Here is a 13,660-nt window from a genome sequence, read left to right on the forward strand (position 1 = left end):
TACAAAAATTAATACTCATAATTGTTGGTTAGTAATACATATAACAATTATATAATTTATGGGAAAAAAGTAAATGATCACAAATATAATAATACAATCCACAATTTGTAATAATATATATATATATATATATATATATATATATTTACAATTCATAATTATTAACACATATAACACTATAATTCATACAAAATTGATAATTTAATTACAAAATTGGCTGAAGAATTTAAACAATAATACAATATCATTTCCTAGTATCTATTTCTTTATTATGTGGTTTAATTCGGTTTTAACAGTTCCTAAATTTTTAAAACTAAGAACCGAACTGAATATAAATGTTTTCTTACAAAAATAATTGAACAGAGCCGTAAAACTAAACCAAACCAAATTTTATGGTTTAGTTCAGTTCGGTTTCATTAATTTTATAGTTTAAACATGTTACACTCCTAAAGTATATTTATATCTCTATATATTAATCTTAAGATACTATATGTTACTCCTAATCACCTAAAATATAAGCTATGTTTAAGCTAGTTTCAGCTAATTTATTCCATTTTTTTTGGATGGTCAAGAAGCAACAAAAAAACAAAAAAAACAAGCAGCTTTTACTGCCCCGCCATTTTAAAATTACGAAACTCTCCTCTCAAAACCCTAAATCTCATTTCCACTTCGCACTTTCTCCCACTCTTCTTCGAATTTCAAAATTTTCCCCATTTCAATCCATCTTCTTCAATTTCACCACTCACCCATTCTCCACCTTGAAGCAGTTTCCAATTGTAATAAGCACTAAGATATGTCGTGGGAAGAAGAAATCGTGATGCGTGATGTCACCAATGCTGGTCTCGTTGTCACTGATCGCATTGCTCGCGAACTTTCCTCTCATATTGACCTTGAAGAATCCCTAGAAGCTTCTAGATACACTAGCCATCCTTATTCCACTAGCCCCAAGGAGGTAAGCACCTTTAATCGAGCGAGTCTCGGCATAATAATGAAGTTGTTTGTCCAGGTCATAAGTTTAAATTCCGGAAACAGTCTGTTCATTTGCAACGCTAAGGCGGCACCTTTTTTCCCGAGACCTCGGTATCTGGAATCTCGTGCACTGGGTCGCATTTTTAGTTCACTTATTTCATTAGTGTGTTTAATTTTATGTGAATAAGTCATATTCCTGTGGGAGAGTTCAGGCATTTGGGTATACTGTCATAATGGCAATGCAGTGTTTTTAATTAGTAGGGTTAGGGGGTTCAGTTTCACTCATTTTATTGTGTTATTCGGTTTGGTTTCAGTGGCCCCCTTCAATTGAGGTTGCAAATACATGGGAGCTGCCCCCTGTACTCATTGAAAGGTACAATGCAGCCGGTGGGGAAGGAACTGCTTTTTGTGGAATATTTCCCGAAATACGTAGGGCATGGGCATCTGTCGACAATTCATTGTTTCTTTGGCGTTTTGATAAGTGGTAAGTAAGTACCGTAAAGATAGCTTTGGATTCTGCCTAGTTTAAATGCTGAGAGTAGACATGTCCCTTGCTAATATTTTCAATGAAAGCTGGTCTTGTTACTCTCGCAATAGTTTAAGCTTTTAGTTTTGAGCAATTATTGTATAAATGTTGCACGGATAACGTACTATGCATCTTGTTTCTTTGATTTTCTATTTAAACTCTTGATTTGTGATATACTGTTTATGTTTGATTATTATTTTGGCTGTTTATTTAATGTACAAAAAATCGGGGAGGGGTTGTTTTTGGGGGCTAAATTATTTTTATCGATATCATACTCTAACTTAAAACCTTCAAAGCTATTCAGTGAAACTGATATGTATACGTGCTGTGTTGCTTCTAATCTAACATTGCTGCTTCCTTAGGGATGGTCAATGTCCTGAATATAGCGGAGAGGAACAAGCTATTTGTGCTGTTGGTCTTGCAAAATCAAAACCTGGTGTTTTTGTTGAAGCTATCCAATACCTTTTGGTTTTAGCGACACCTGTTGAGGTACTAACCATTTTATGTTTTGGCACCTAAGCAGCATTCTATGTGTAGGTTTTCTATTCATATTAACAGTTCTTTTGACTTGAATCTGCATGCTGTTCATTCAAGAATGATATATTCTTCCTTTAAATCGAGCATTTCTTAATCGTTGGATAGATACTTCAATGTGTTTTTGTTGGGTTCTCACTATGTGTGGTTGAAGAGTACCTTGCGTTGCTGGCTATCAAGCAAAAATAGCCACTTTCCCTAGACTTTTCCAATTAGCATTGATAAAGATCATATGTACATGGTTATCCACTTAGAATTCGGATTATTTTTGTTTTTATTTCTAGTTGCATTCAATATTTGATAAAATGGTTGGATAAATTATAATTTTGGCTCAGTTAATGCGGTGGTTTCAGTATACTGTTCTGTATTTTATAAGTAAAAAGAAAGAAACAAAAAATTGTATGTAAGGATTGTGTCCATGGAGGGGTGTCATTTGTCAAATTTAGGATCATATTGGGGCTTCACTTCCATTGATATGTGGCCATCATGGAGAAAATTGCTCACTGTTTGAGTCCTTATTCAAGAGTAGAAAGGGGATTAGAAGAGTTCAATTTCAGTTTCGGTATGGGAAAAGTGTCCTTATTGATATGTTGTTGTGTAGCCAACGTTAAGGTTACTATTTTCCTCGGAACCTGGAGGATTACTTCAAGGATGACAGCTAAACTATAGCCAGTTAACTTTTCCTTTGATAATTCACTACCAGCAACTAAAGCATTTTTCACTAAATAACTAAAGAAATATTCAGGATAATGAAAAAGAGAGGGAAATATTAGGATAATAAAAAAAGACCAGAGGGTAAGTGGAAAATGTAAACAAATATTATCAATGCACAAGATTCTTAAATTCTACTGTACAACTACGAGTAAAATCCCCTTACGAAAATTCCAAAAGCATAACCACTAACATAAAAAAACAAGGAATAGTGTCTGAATTTATCTACCATAAAGAAAAACCAATCCAAATTCCAGTTTGGTTGTTGACTTGTTGTGGCACCTTCCTGCTTTTAAGTTAGGTAGTAAATGAGATGTTCACATTATTGGTGTTCTTAAAACATAATTCTTTTGCAAAATGTTTATATACTTTAATGGAATGGTTTTGTTTGATATTCCATATATTCTGCTTAGCATTGTTTAAGAATATGTTATACGATCTTTTTCTTTCATCGGTCGAGAGTTTTCTATGAGTGTTTCCTATGGACCATGTGCAGTATGTTATTTCCAGATCTCCTTGTGTGGGAAGCAGTATTGTTTCTTACGACTTTCTTTTTATCAGTTGACCTTAGTAGGAGTGTGCTGCTCTGGAGGAGCAGATGGCTCTGATCCATTTGCAGAAGTTTCACTACAGCCATTGCCAGAATATACAGTACAATCTGATGGGGTTACAATGACTTGCGTATCATCTACTGATAAGGGTCGTATTTTTCTTGCTGGTCGTGATAGCCACATTTATGAGATTAATTATTCGTCTGGTTCAGGGTGGCAAAAGCGCTGCAAAAAAACCTGTATTACTGCTGGTTTAGGAAGCGTAATTTCAAGGTACTTTGTGCTCTTTAATCTTGAAGTTGTATACAAGTCACTGACTGTGCTACTTGACTTTGAATTAATTCTTTGATCCCTTGCCTTTATCTTTATTTTTCTTATTTGATCCCATTTTTTTTCCTTTTTCATTTTCAATTTGCTCTCTATCTTGCAAATTGTCTACCAGTGTGGTCCTTTATCACAGTTCTGCTACAAACCCTGACACAAGTGATGATGCGTCACTAGCAATATTGCTGTTCTGATGGCATGAATATGACATGGCACAACCAATGAGTGGCATGTCATCACTTACGTTATAGTCTGACGAGGATCAAATTGAAGAAAAAACTAAGGATAGTGGATCAAGCTGTCAAACATAAAAATAAATATAAGGAGCCAAAACACCTATTTATAATTTCCTATTCATTTTTATATTAGAATTGCATATGGAATTTGTAAATGGTTTATAAAGTTATCTTTTGTCCCAGTTAAATGTTTGTTTCCTAATTCTGTAGTAACTTAATGTTGGTTGTTATTTGCAGATGGGTTATTCCAAATGTATTCAATTTTTCAACTGTTGACCCCATTGTTGAAATGGTTTTTGACAATGAGAGGCAGATACTGTATGCACGAACTGAAGAGATGAAGCTTCAGGCTTATGTTCTTGGACCAAATGGTGATGGCCCATTAAAGAAAGTAGCTGAAGAAAGGAATCTTGTCAATCAGAAGGATGCCCATTATGGAGGTAGACAATCAGCAGGAACTAGAGGCTCAGGTCGATCTCCAAAGCCATCTATTGTTTGCATATCACCTGTATCTTCCGTTGAGTCCAAATGGCTACATCTTGTTGTTGTTTTATCTGATGGCAGAAGGATGTACCTATCTACCTCTCCTTCTAGTGGAGGCTTGACTGGGTTCAACAGCAAACATCACAAGCCTAGCTGTTTAAAGGTTGTCACAACAAGGCCTGCTCCTCCTTGGGGTGTTAGTGGTGGTCTTACCTTTGGAGCCATGGCTCTTGCTGGTAGACCTCAGAATGAGGATCTCTCTCTGAAAGTTGAGGCGGCCCATTATTCTGCTGGAACTGTTATCCTTTCAGATGCATCACCTCCAAATATACCTTCACTACTTGTTTTGAACAGGGATTCAAGCACACAGTCAACACCATCAGGTAACCTAGGGACAAATACGAGGAGTTCCCGGGCATTACGAGAATCTGTATCTTCTTTACCAGTTGAAGGCCGGATGCTTTCTGTTGCAGATGTTTTACCTTTTCCAGATGCTGCAGCTACTGTGCAGTCCCTATATTCAGAAATTGAGTTTACTGGTTATGAGAGCTCAATGGAGTCATGTGAAAGGGCGCCTGGGAAGCTTTGGGCAAGGGGAGACCTCTCAACACAACATATATTACCAAGGAGGAGGATTGTCATTTTCAGCACAATGGGCATGATGGAAATTGTTTTTAACAGGCCACTGGACATTCTAAGGCGGCTGTTAGAGTCCAACTCTCCAAGATCAGTTTTAGAGGATTTCTTCAATCGTTTTGGCACTGGCGAGGCAGCTGCAATGTGCCTTATGCTAGCTGCAAGAATAGTACATTCTGAAAATCTTATTAGCAATGTTATTTCTGAGAAAGCAGCTGAAGTTTTTGAGGACCCACGAGTTGTTGGAATGCCACAACTTGAAGGCAGTAGTGCATTATCAAACACAAGAACTGCTGCTGGTGGATTTAGCATGGGGCAGGTTGTTCAGGAGGCTGAGCCTGTTTTTTCAGGTGCGCATGAAGGGCTTTGTTTGTGTTCATCTAGATTGCTTTTCCCTCTATGGGAACTTCCTGTAATGGTTGTAAAAGGCAGTTTAGGTCCTTCAGGCACGTTATCTGAAAATGGAGTAGTTCTATGCAGACTCTCTGTCGGGGCTATGCAACTCCTTGAACTCAAACTCCGATCTTTAGAGAAATTCTTAAGATCTAGAAGGAACCAGAGGAGGGGACTTTATGGCTGTGTAGCAGGTCTAGGAGATGTGAGTGGTTCCATTCTATATGGCAGTGGTTCAGCATTAGGTGCTGGTGATCGAAATATGGTAATAAATTTATTTGGTGCATATAACCGAAATACGGAGTCCAATGGCAACGGAACAACTAATAAAAGGCAAAGGTTGCCATATAGTCCTGCAGAATTAGCGGCCATGGAGGTGGGCTTACCTTATAATTTTTTTGCATTAGGTTGCCTTATTAGTGTAGTTTCTCATTTAAGTATATTGATTGATACAGGTGAGGGCAATGGAATGCATTAGGCAGTTACTTCTTAGATCTAGTGAAGCCCTGTTTTTGCTTCAACTTCTTTCGCAGCATCATGTCACTCGACTGATTCAGGGATTTGATGCTAACCTTCAACAAGCATTAGTTCAGTTATCATTTCGTCAACTAGTTTGTTCCGAGGATGGTGACAGTCTTGCAACAAGACTTATATCTGTTCTAATGGAGGTAAAGGTTTAGGGAGACCATGTAGGAAAATTCATCTGTGAACTTTATACATTGGCATTCCTTTTCTCTCTCTTTATAAATGAACTTTGATATACCCCTTCTTTAATTCTTAGTTTTATGTAATATCATATGTTGCTCCAGTATTATACTGGTCCTGATGGCAGGGGGACTGTAGAGGATATTAGTAGGAGACTAAGAGAGGGTTGTCCAAGCTACTATAAAGAGTCCGATTACAAGTTCTTCTTAGCTGTGGAAGCTTTGGAGAGAGCAGCTGTGACTATAGATGCTGAGGAAAAGGAGAATCTTTCAAGGGAAGCATTTAATTCCTTAAGTAAAGTTCCAGAATCTACAGACTTAAGAACTGTTTGCAAACGTTTTGAGGATTTAAGGTATTTTTTCTCACCCCTCCATTTTTATGGCCTGTGATTGGAGAGCTTTCGATAAGAAACTCAAGTATACTTGCCAAGTGCAGATTTTATGAAGCTGTAGTGCGTCTACCTCTTCAAAAGGCACAGGCTCTCGACCCTGCAGGTGATGCTTATAATGATGAAATTGATGCAACTGTCAGACAACAAGCACTTTCTCAGCGCGAACAATGCTATGAGATAATTATCAGGGCTTTGCGGTCTCTGAAAGGTGACACTTCCCAGAGGGAATTTGGCTCTCCCATCAGATCTGCTGCTTCAGAATCTTTTCTTGATCCAGCCTCTCGGAAAAAATACATATGCCAGATTGTTCAGCTTGGTGTCCAATCTCCTGACAGAATTTTCCATGAGTATCTTTACCAGGCTATGATTGATTTAGGTCTTGAGAATGAATTATTAGAGTATGGAGGTCCTGATCTATTGCCTTTCTTGCAAAGTGCTGGACGTAGACCCATACACGAGGTTGCTTATTTTGCCTCCTTTTCTCCAACAATTTGTCAATTGCTTGGTGTTCACTTGGTTGAAGGGCACACATACTGTATTAGAATTTTGATTGCATATGTTTTTCCATGAAGATGTTGCACACTTGTCATATTTTCATAACATTTCTGAGAAAATGTGTTTTTCTAATTATCTTCATGGTCTCCTCTTGTTTTTGGTCTACTAGGTTCGTGCTGTGACTGCAACAACTTCTCCAGTGGGGCAATCAGGAGCACCTATGACTTCTAATGAAGTCAAATATTATGAACTTTTGGCACAGTATTATGTCTTGAAGCGGCAACATATGCTTGCTGCTCATGCATTGCTAAGGCTAGCTGAAAGGCGCTCTATTGGTGGAGTTCCTAATCTGGAACAAAGGTTAATCAGTTTCTTAATTTTGTTGTCCGTATTACCTCCTTCATTTTATGTTTCCTTTGAAGCTTCTGCCTTTTGAGTAGTTTTGTCGCCATATTGCTGCAAACCTGGTTGGGATAGACCAAATTTAGTAAACCCTTATCCACAGTTGAAGCTTACCTTTGATTTCAATACTGAATTTTTGCCAGGCAAAGAATGGTATTGTGTTTGAAATGAATAGTTCAAAATGCACTCCCTGAAAATAAAATTGAAAACCAAAGCAGTTCTGAAGCTAGTTATTTCTAGTCTTCTAGAAAAGTAAAATAATGCCATACACACTAATCAAGGTTGAAGCTTGATAGATTTATTAAGCTGTACTTTCATTAACACTACTGAAAGGTGCTAAAGCTTATACTTGATCTGACTGTATAAAAATATTGAAACTGGTTCACCGTCATTCCTAAATAAAGTCTGCTTTGTATTTGTTTTGGATGACATGAATTCTCTAAGTTGTAAGGCTGTACCTATTATTGTGCAAAAGACTGCATTTGACATGTATTCAAGCTTTTCATCTTTCCACTTTAGACCTCACATTGTTCTTTTAGAATCTATTGCGATTACTACAATTGTTTCGAATTGCTTTCTGGGACACCTTATAATAGTTTGTTTGTTTTGTAAAATTCAGGTGTCAATACCTAAGTAATGCGGTAATACAGGCAAAAAATGCAAATGATAGTGATGGGTTGGTAGGTTCTAGCCGGAGTTCCATTGATAGTGGATTCCTAGACTTGCTTGAAGGGAAGCTTGCTGTTCTTCGATTTCAGATTAAAATCAAAGAGGAATTGGAGGCTACGGCTTCGAGGTCTGAGCCTAGCATGTCTGATTCCATGGAAATTGGTTTATTTCCTGAGGACAGTTCAACTACTAATATTGATTTTGCAAATGCAACACGTGAGAAGGCCAAAGAGCTATCATCAGATGTAAAGAGCATAACACAGTTATATAATGAATATGCTGTTCCCTTTGAGCTATGGGAAGTATGTTCTTTCTCTTTTTGGTTGTTCACACGCTTTTAGTTTTATTTACACAAGTTCAGAGTTTTCTCTTCTTATTGTTCTCATTGCTTGTTAGTTCTGCACAAGTTCAATATTTTTAAGGGCTTGATAACATGCGAAGCGATTAGGGATCCTTCAAAGTCTGAGTTTTTCTGTTTTTGGTTGTTCACATGTTTTTAGTTATATTTACACTAGTTTGGAGTTTTCTCTTCTAATTGTTCATATTGTTTATTAGCGTTGCACAAGTTAATATTTTTAAGGGCTTGATAATGTGTATGCGACTAGGGGTCCTTCAAAGTCTTTGAGCTGTAGTTCATGTGTCTGAGGAATTTACTTTCATGCATTGTTTGATTGAAGTCATTCTGAAGAAGGGAAAGGATCAGGCCAATGAGTTAAGCTCCCGACATTGTTATGTTCTTCTTTGAAGAGGGGTAAATAAGGGGTTTGAGGCCCTCACCATCATTTAATTATTTCAAAATTCAAAATAATATTACTACCCATTCTATGCAATTTGACAATTTATTAAATAGTATTTTTTATATTCCTGTTTTCCTTTGATTTTCTTCTATTTATTTAGTTTAATTGGTTCAATTTATTTATTTATTTTAAACATCAAACCATGAAATATATTGACAATTATGTGTCACCTTTTTCTTCCAATAATCTGATGGTACTAAACTAGATGCAAGGAAGTTGTGCTACTTCTTCTGTCAAATCCTTTCTCTTTCCTTTCCTTTCCTGTCAAACCAAATGAAGCATTATAGATTTAGTTGTATCTGCCACTGTTGATAGTTTGTGATTAAGTGTTATTCTTGTTGAAAAGATTGCCATAACTGTGTCAAATTTGAGAACTTTATAAAATCGTTAACAGTTCTTCCTCTCCTACTTTTCTTTTAGATATGCCTGGAAATGCTGTACTTTGCCAATTATTCTGGTGGTGCTGACAGCAATGTTGTCAGAGAAACATGGGCTAGACTTATTGATCAAGCTATTTCAAGAGGCGGCATCGCTGAAGCTTGCTCAGTAGTAAAGAGGGTCGGGCCCCACATTTATCCGGGTGATGGAGGTATTTTACCACTTGACGCTATTTGTCTTCATCTAGAGAAGGCTGGACTGGTATGTATTCCCAAATTTGTGTAAAACTTACATAGTTGTTTTGAATGTTAATGCCAATTTATATTTTATTATTGTCTCCCTCTTTTCTCTCTAGAACACCTTTATTTTAGGCAAGCAGGATTTGTTAGAATTATTCGTCTTATGAACTGTGTATGTATGTTTTAAATTTCTGTAGGAGAGGTTAAGTTCAGGAGTTGAAACCGTTGGAGATGAAGATGTTGCAAGATCCCTTCTTGGTGCTTGTAAGGGTGCAGCTGAACCTGTATTGAACACATATGATCAACTGTTTTCAAATGGTGTTATTTTGTCTTCACCAAATCTTAGATTACGTATGCTGAGATCCGTCCTCGTGATACTCCGCGAGTGGGCCATGTCTGTATATTCACATAGGGTGGTAACTGGTGCCACTGGGTCTCCCCTAATACTTGGGGGAGGATTCTCGTTGGAACGAACAGTTGCTAGCCAAGGAGTTCGGGATAAGATAACTAGTTCTGCAAACAGGTTGGTTCTCTATACTTTTGTTTATTATCTTGTTTTCTATTAGCATTTCTTGTAGGCATAATATTTATCAATAGGAGCCTTTGCATCTGTTCCTTGATCCCAAATCCCAATATATGTTGGAAATTAGCTGAGAGCTCAGATTTTCCATTTTTTAATTGTTATTAGTTTTTATAGGACTGAATGTTGAGTGGTTAAATACTAGCAAGAAAATATACTCGTTTTTTTATCGGCAGCAAGAAAATTTACTCAATGTAGCAAATATGAAAATGTTGTATTGAATGAGGAGATATTGGATACACTAGACACGATAGATACATTAGAGAGAAAGTGAGAGTAAAACTTATGGCACAAAATATTAGAATTCCATTTTAGGTTGTTTAGACATGTGTCTAGAGTAGCTTTGGGAAGTAAAAGAAGAGTAGATTAGATAAAGGATAGCTCAATCATAAGAGTAGAGAGAGACCAGGGATAACTATAGCAAAAATAATAGACACAATGACATTGCTTGATCAATATAGTGAATCTGACCGTTAGGAAAAAGGCTTGGATGTTGTTGTATATTATTTATATCGGTTTGTTTAGGTCCATTATTTATGTCAAAGTGATGTTTTGATATGGTTGATTTATTGCATTCAGGTATATGACTGAAGTGCGGAGGTTAGCCCTTCCACAGAACCAAACAGATGTTGTCTACAGAGGCTTTAGAGAACTTGAAGAGTCCCTTATAAGTCCACATTCATTTGATCGATTTTGATCTTTGTTCCAATATATAGTGTTGTATCAATTGTTCTTGTCATATAATTATTTTCAAATAAGAAGTTTCTTATTTTCATATTGGATGTGATCATGCTATCTTATTTTCCTTTTCCTTTTTTTTCTCCTTAACCCATTTGTGCAAAAATTAAGAATATCATATCTCATGTTCTATATTCAGCTTAATTTTGTAAGCTGCTGCATGGTTATTTGGAAGTATCAACCAAGTGGTAATAAAATTCGATATAAAAAGTGGGATAATCAATTAAAACAAAATGGTGGAATGGTGGAAATTTGGGGTATCTGATCTCCCCATAGTAATAATTTTAAGTTAAATTCTAATTAATCATGAGAAAAAAGATGTATGACTAAGTTTTTTACACTGTGATTTCAACATCTGTTGTTTATAATTAACCGTAGTTATTTTAAATATAAGTATAACAATTAAATGTGGATATTGTATTGACTGTATATTAACATGGTTGACTCTTTACACTTCTATATAAAACTTTTTGCTTATAATTGAATAGAGCAACGCCTAATCCAAACTGCTGGACTTGAAACATGACACGGCTCATTCAATTTTGATACCTTTGATTTAATTATATATTCAATTAAAGGTGAATAGATTTAATTATATATTCAATTAAAGGTGAATAGCATTGGGTGACTATGAACAATTTCAATCATAAAACTCATTAATGCAAACTGAACCAAAATGGAAGGTCAATAACAAGTAAGCTAATAATATGGGATTAGGCACCCATATATGACTATGAAGCAATGGTTTTAGAGGATTGAGAGAGCCTTTTGAGCTAGTACGATATAATCTATCAGTGATCAGAGAAAAAAATGTCTTGTTTGTCAAACCAAATGAGTTGGATTTATGCTATTGTGTTGTGGGAGGAAAAAATCGTTGTTGGGAGAATATTTATAAACAAATGTCAATATTTTATGGCTAGTGAGATGTGAACTTTTAACTTCTTTATCATTCTACTCTCTAAACTCTTCATCCTTCCCACTTGACCACTGCTCTTTACTGTTAAGAGAGGATATTCAGAAGCGGAGGATGAATGATCGGTAGAGTATGTCCGGTAGAATGTAGGAGATCAGGTGACTCGGTCGGATTATCGTCTAGACCCGTCAGGGGAAGTACCTGAAAAGGTTCTCCGACGATCAAGTCAGTAGAGTATTCTAGAGAGATAAGGAGAGTAAATAAGAGAGAAGTTAGAGCAATAAGTGTAGCAATAAATGAGGGAATCAGAATTAATTATACTCCATGTATGATCTTCTATTTATAGAGCTTAGGGAATGCTGAGATGACATCTAGTCATTGGTCAGCATCTAACGAACATAAAGAACGTACTCAAGTCGTCATTTCTTGTCCTATGAATCTGCTCTTGTAGAATTGTCGGGGACAAGCGCAATGTGCAAGTGGCGTGGCAGGCGGTCTGCTATCTGACATTGAAGGCGAGTCAACAACGCATTAAATGGTGAGTCAGAGGTGCATTAAATGGTGGGTCAGAGGTGTTAATGTTGTGTTAGGAGCATTTATAGCTTTTGTAACAAGTGGGTCCACTTGAGGAGGGCAATTGGGATCATGAGGGGTAATGACGGGACAGATGAACAATTGTCCGGTGATGAGTGGGATAGAATAGTTGCCCTCAGTCTACTAGGTTAGTCAGAATTGACCGAGCTGGTGGACTTTAAGAGTGGGTTAGAGATATACCGGTTATGATCGGGATAAAACAGTTACCCCCAATCTACTAGGTTGGTTAGGATTGACCGAGCTGGTGGACTATAAGAGTGGATTGGACATATACTGGTTATGACTGGGATAGAACAGTTGCCCTCAGTCTACTAGGTTGGTCAGGATTGACCGAGCTGGTGGACTATAAGAGTGGATTGGAGATATACCGGTTATGACCGGAGATGGTTTAGGTATAGGGATATGTCATGATGGTTACTTGTTTCTAGGCTGACACGTGGAGGACTAGTAGTGTTTTTTTGGTGATTGTGGGTGTTTGACGCGTCTGCTCGTTTTAGTTCTGTCGTCTGGATTTCTATGCTACCGTTAGATTGTTCTCGGGTGATTTTGAATGGGCAGATTCACGTTTCAAGTTGGGCTTTTAGGGAGATCTGGGCTTGGGTCTTTCCTATAAATATGGGTTCCTTATTCCCATATTCTTCATTCTATCTTTTTGCCGAGTTTTCGATCATCCTTGAATCCATGCGTATTTTCTCCATCTAGAAGTCTTCTTTCTTTCAAGCTTTTTTCAAACGGTAATTCCTCTTCACTTCTTGTTTTCCATTTTTCTTTTAATTATGACCAGCGGGGAATCTAGTTCCAATGATTTAGAGGCCTTGTCTAGGCCCCCGCCGATATTTGCGTCCCTCAGTCTCTGTCATCAAAGGCATCAGTCTACACAGGGGCGACCTCGATGGTTATCGTTATCCGCCCTCTTGCGCGACGTAAGGGTGGGAGGTAAGAGGGACGAGGCTACCGTCCTCGACCAGGCAGCCTTTTACAAGAAGTAGGGTCAGGTCTTGGATAGTATATCCAGTTCGGAGTGTGATACTTCTTCTTATGACAAGTTATCTATGAGGAGGAATTTTGTCGACCGCACTGACCAATATACACTTCCGCTGGAGATGATGGGCTCAGAATCTCCTTATTGGTGGGTTGACCGAGAGGTCATAGGTAGCCCTTATTTCTACTCGGCAAATAAACAACCTCGAGTAGAAATGTTGGCCTACTCGACCGAGGGTATCTCGTGGTGCGTCCGACCAAAAAGGAGCGTGTTTGTCAGGATATCTTCCTGAAGAATAATGATCGCCACAGTTTCTACATGTACGAGTATTTATGTCACCGGATTGGGGTGAAGGTTCCATTTGACGACTGGTCGCCCAGGTGTTGCAGCATCTTCAAGTGACTCCTTTCCAAC

General features: G+C 37.4%; 1 protein-coding gene across 1 annotated transcript; it reads left to right on the forward strand.

Moving 5' to 3' along the window:
• Positions 1-578: 578 nt before the first annotated feature.
• Positions 579-10,819, forward strand: LOC109339651 (nuclear pore complex protein NUP155-like). Its single transcript, XM_019577123.1, has 13 exons — positions 579-952; positions 1,284-1,453; positions 1,858-1,984; positions 3,302-3,564; positions 4,089-5,739; positions 5,819-6,031; positions 6,173-6,420; positions 6,504-6,918; positions 7,124-7,314; positions 7,976-8,327; positions 9,243-9,461; positions 9,637-9,962; positions 10,599-10,819. The coding sequence occupies exons 1-13, from the start codon at positions 794-796 to the stop codon at positions 10,714-10,716; spliced, it is 4,452 nt and encodes a 1,483-aa protein (XP_019432668.1). The 5' UTR covers positions 579-793; the 3' UTR covers positions 10,717-10,819.
• The last annotated feature ends 2,841 nt before the right edge of the window (positions 10,820-13,660 follow it).

The sequence above is a fragment of the Lupinus angustifolius genome, unplaced genomic scaffold (genome assembly GCF_001865875.1).
Source record: "Lupinus angustifolius cultivar Tanjil unplaced genomic scaffold, LupAngTanjil_v1.0 Scaffold_87_8, whole genome shotgun sequence".
Lineage (NCBI taxonomy): Eukaryota > Viridiplantae > Streptophyta > Magnoliopsida > Fabales > Fabaceae > Lupinus > Lupinus angustifolius.

Bases quoted from the DNA above. Each gene is read 5' to 3' on its own strand.
- LOC109339651 (XM_019577123.1), top strand. From the start codon at position 794: ATGTCGTGGGAAGAAGAAATCGTGATGCGTGATGTCACCAATGCTGGT. The intron at 3,565-4,088 runs GTACTTTGTGCT...TGTTATTTGCAG, and splicing joins TTAGGAAGCGTAATTTCAAG to ATGGGTTATTCCAAATGTAT. The intron at 9,462-9,636 runs GTATGTATTCCC...AAATTTCTGTAG, and splicing joins ATCTAGAGAAGGCTGGACTG to GAGAGGTTAAGTTCAGGAGT.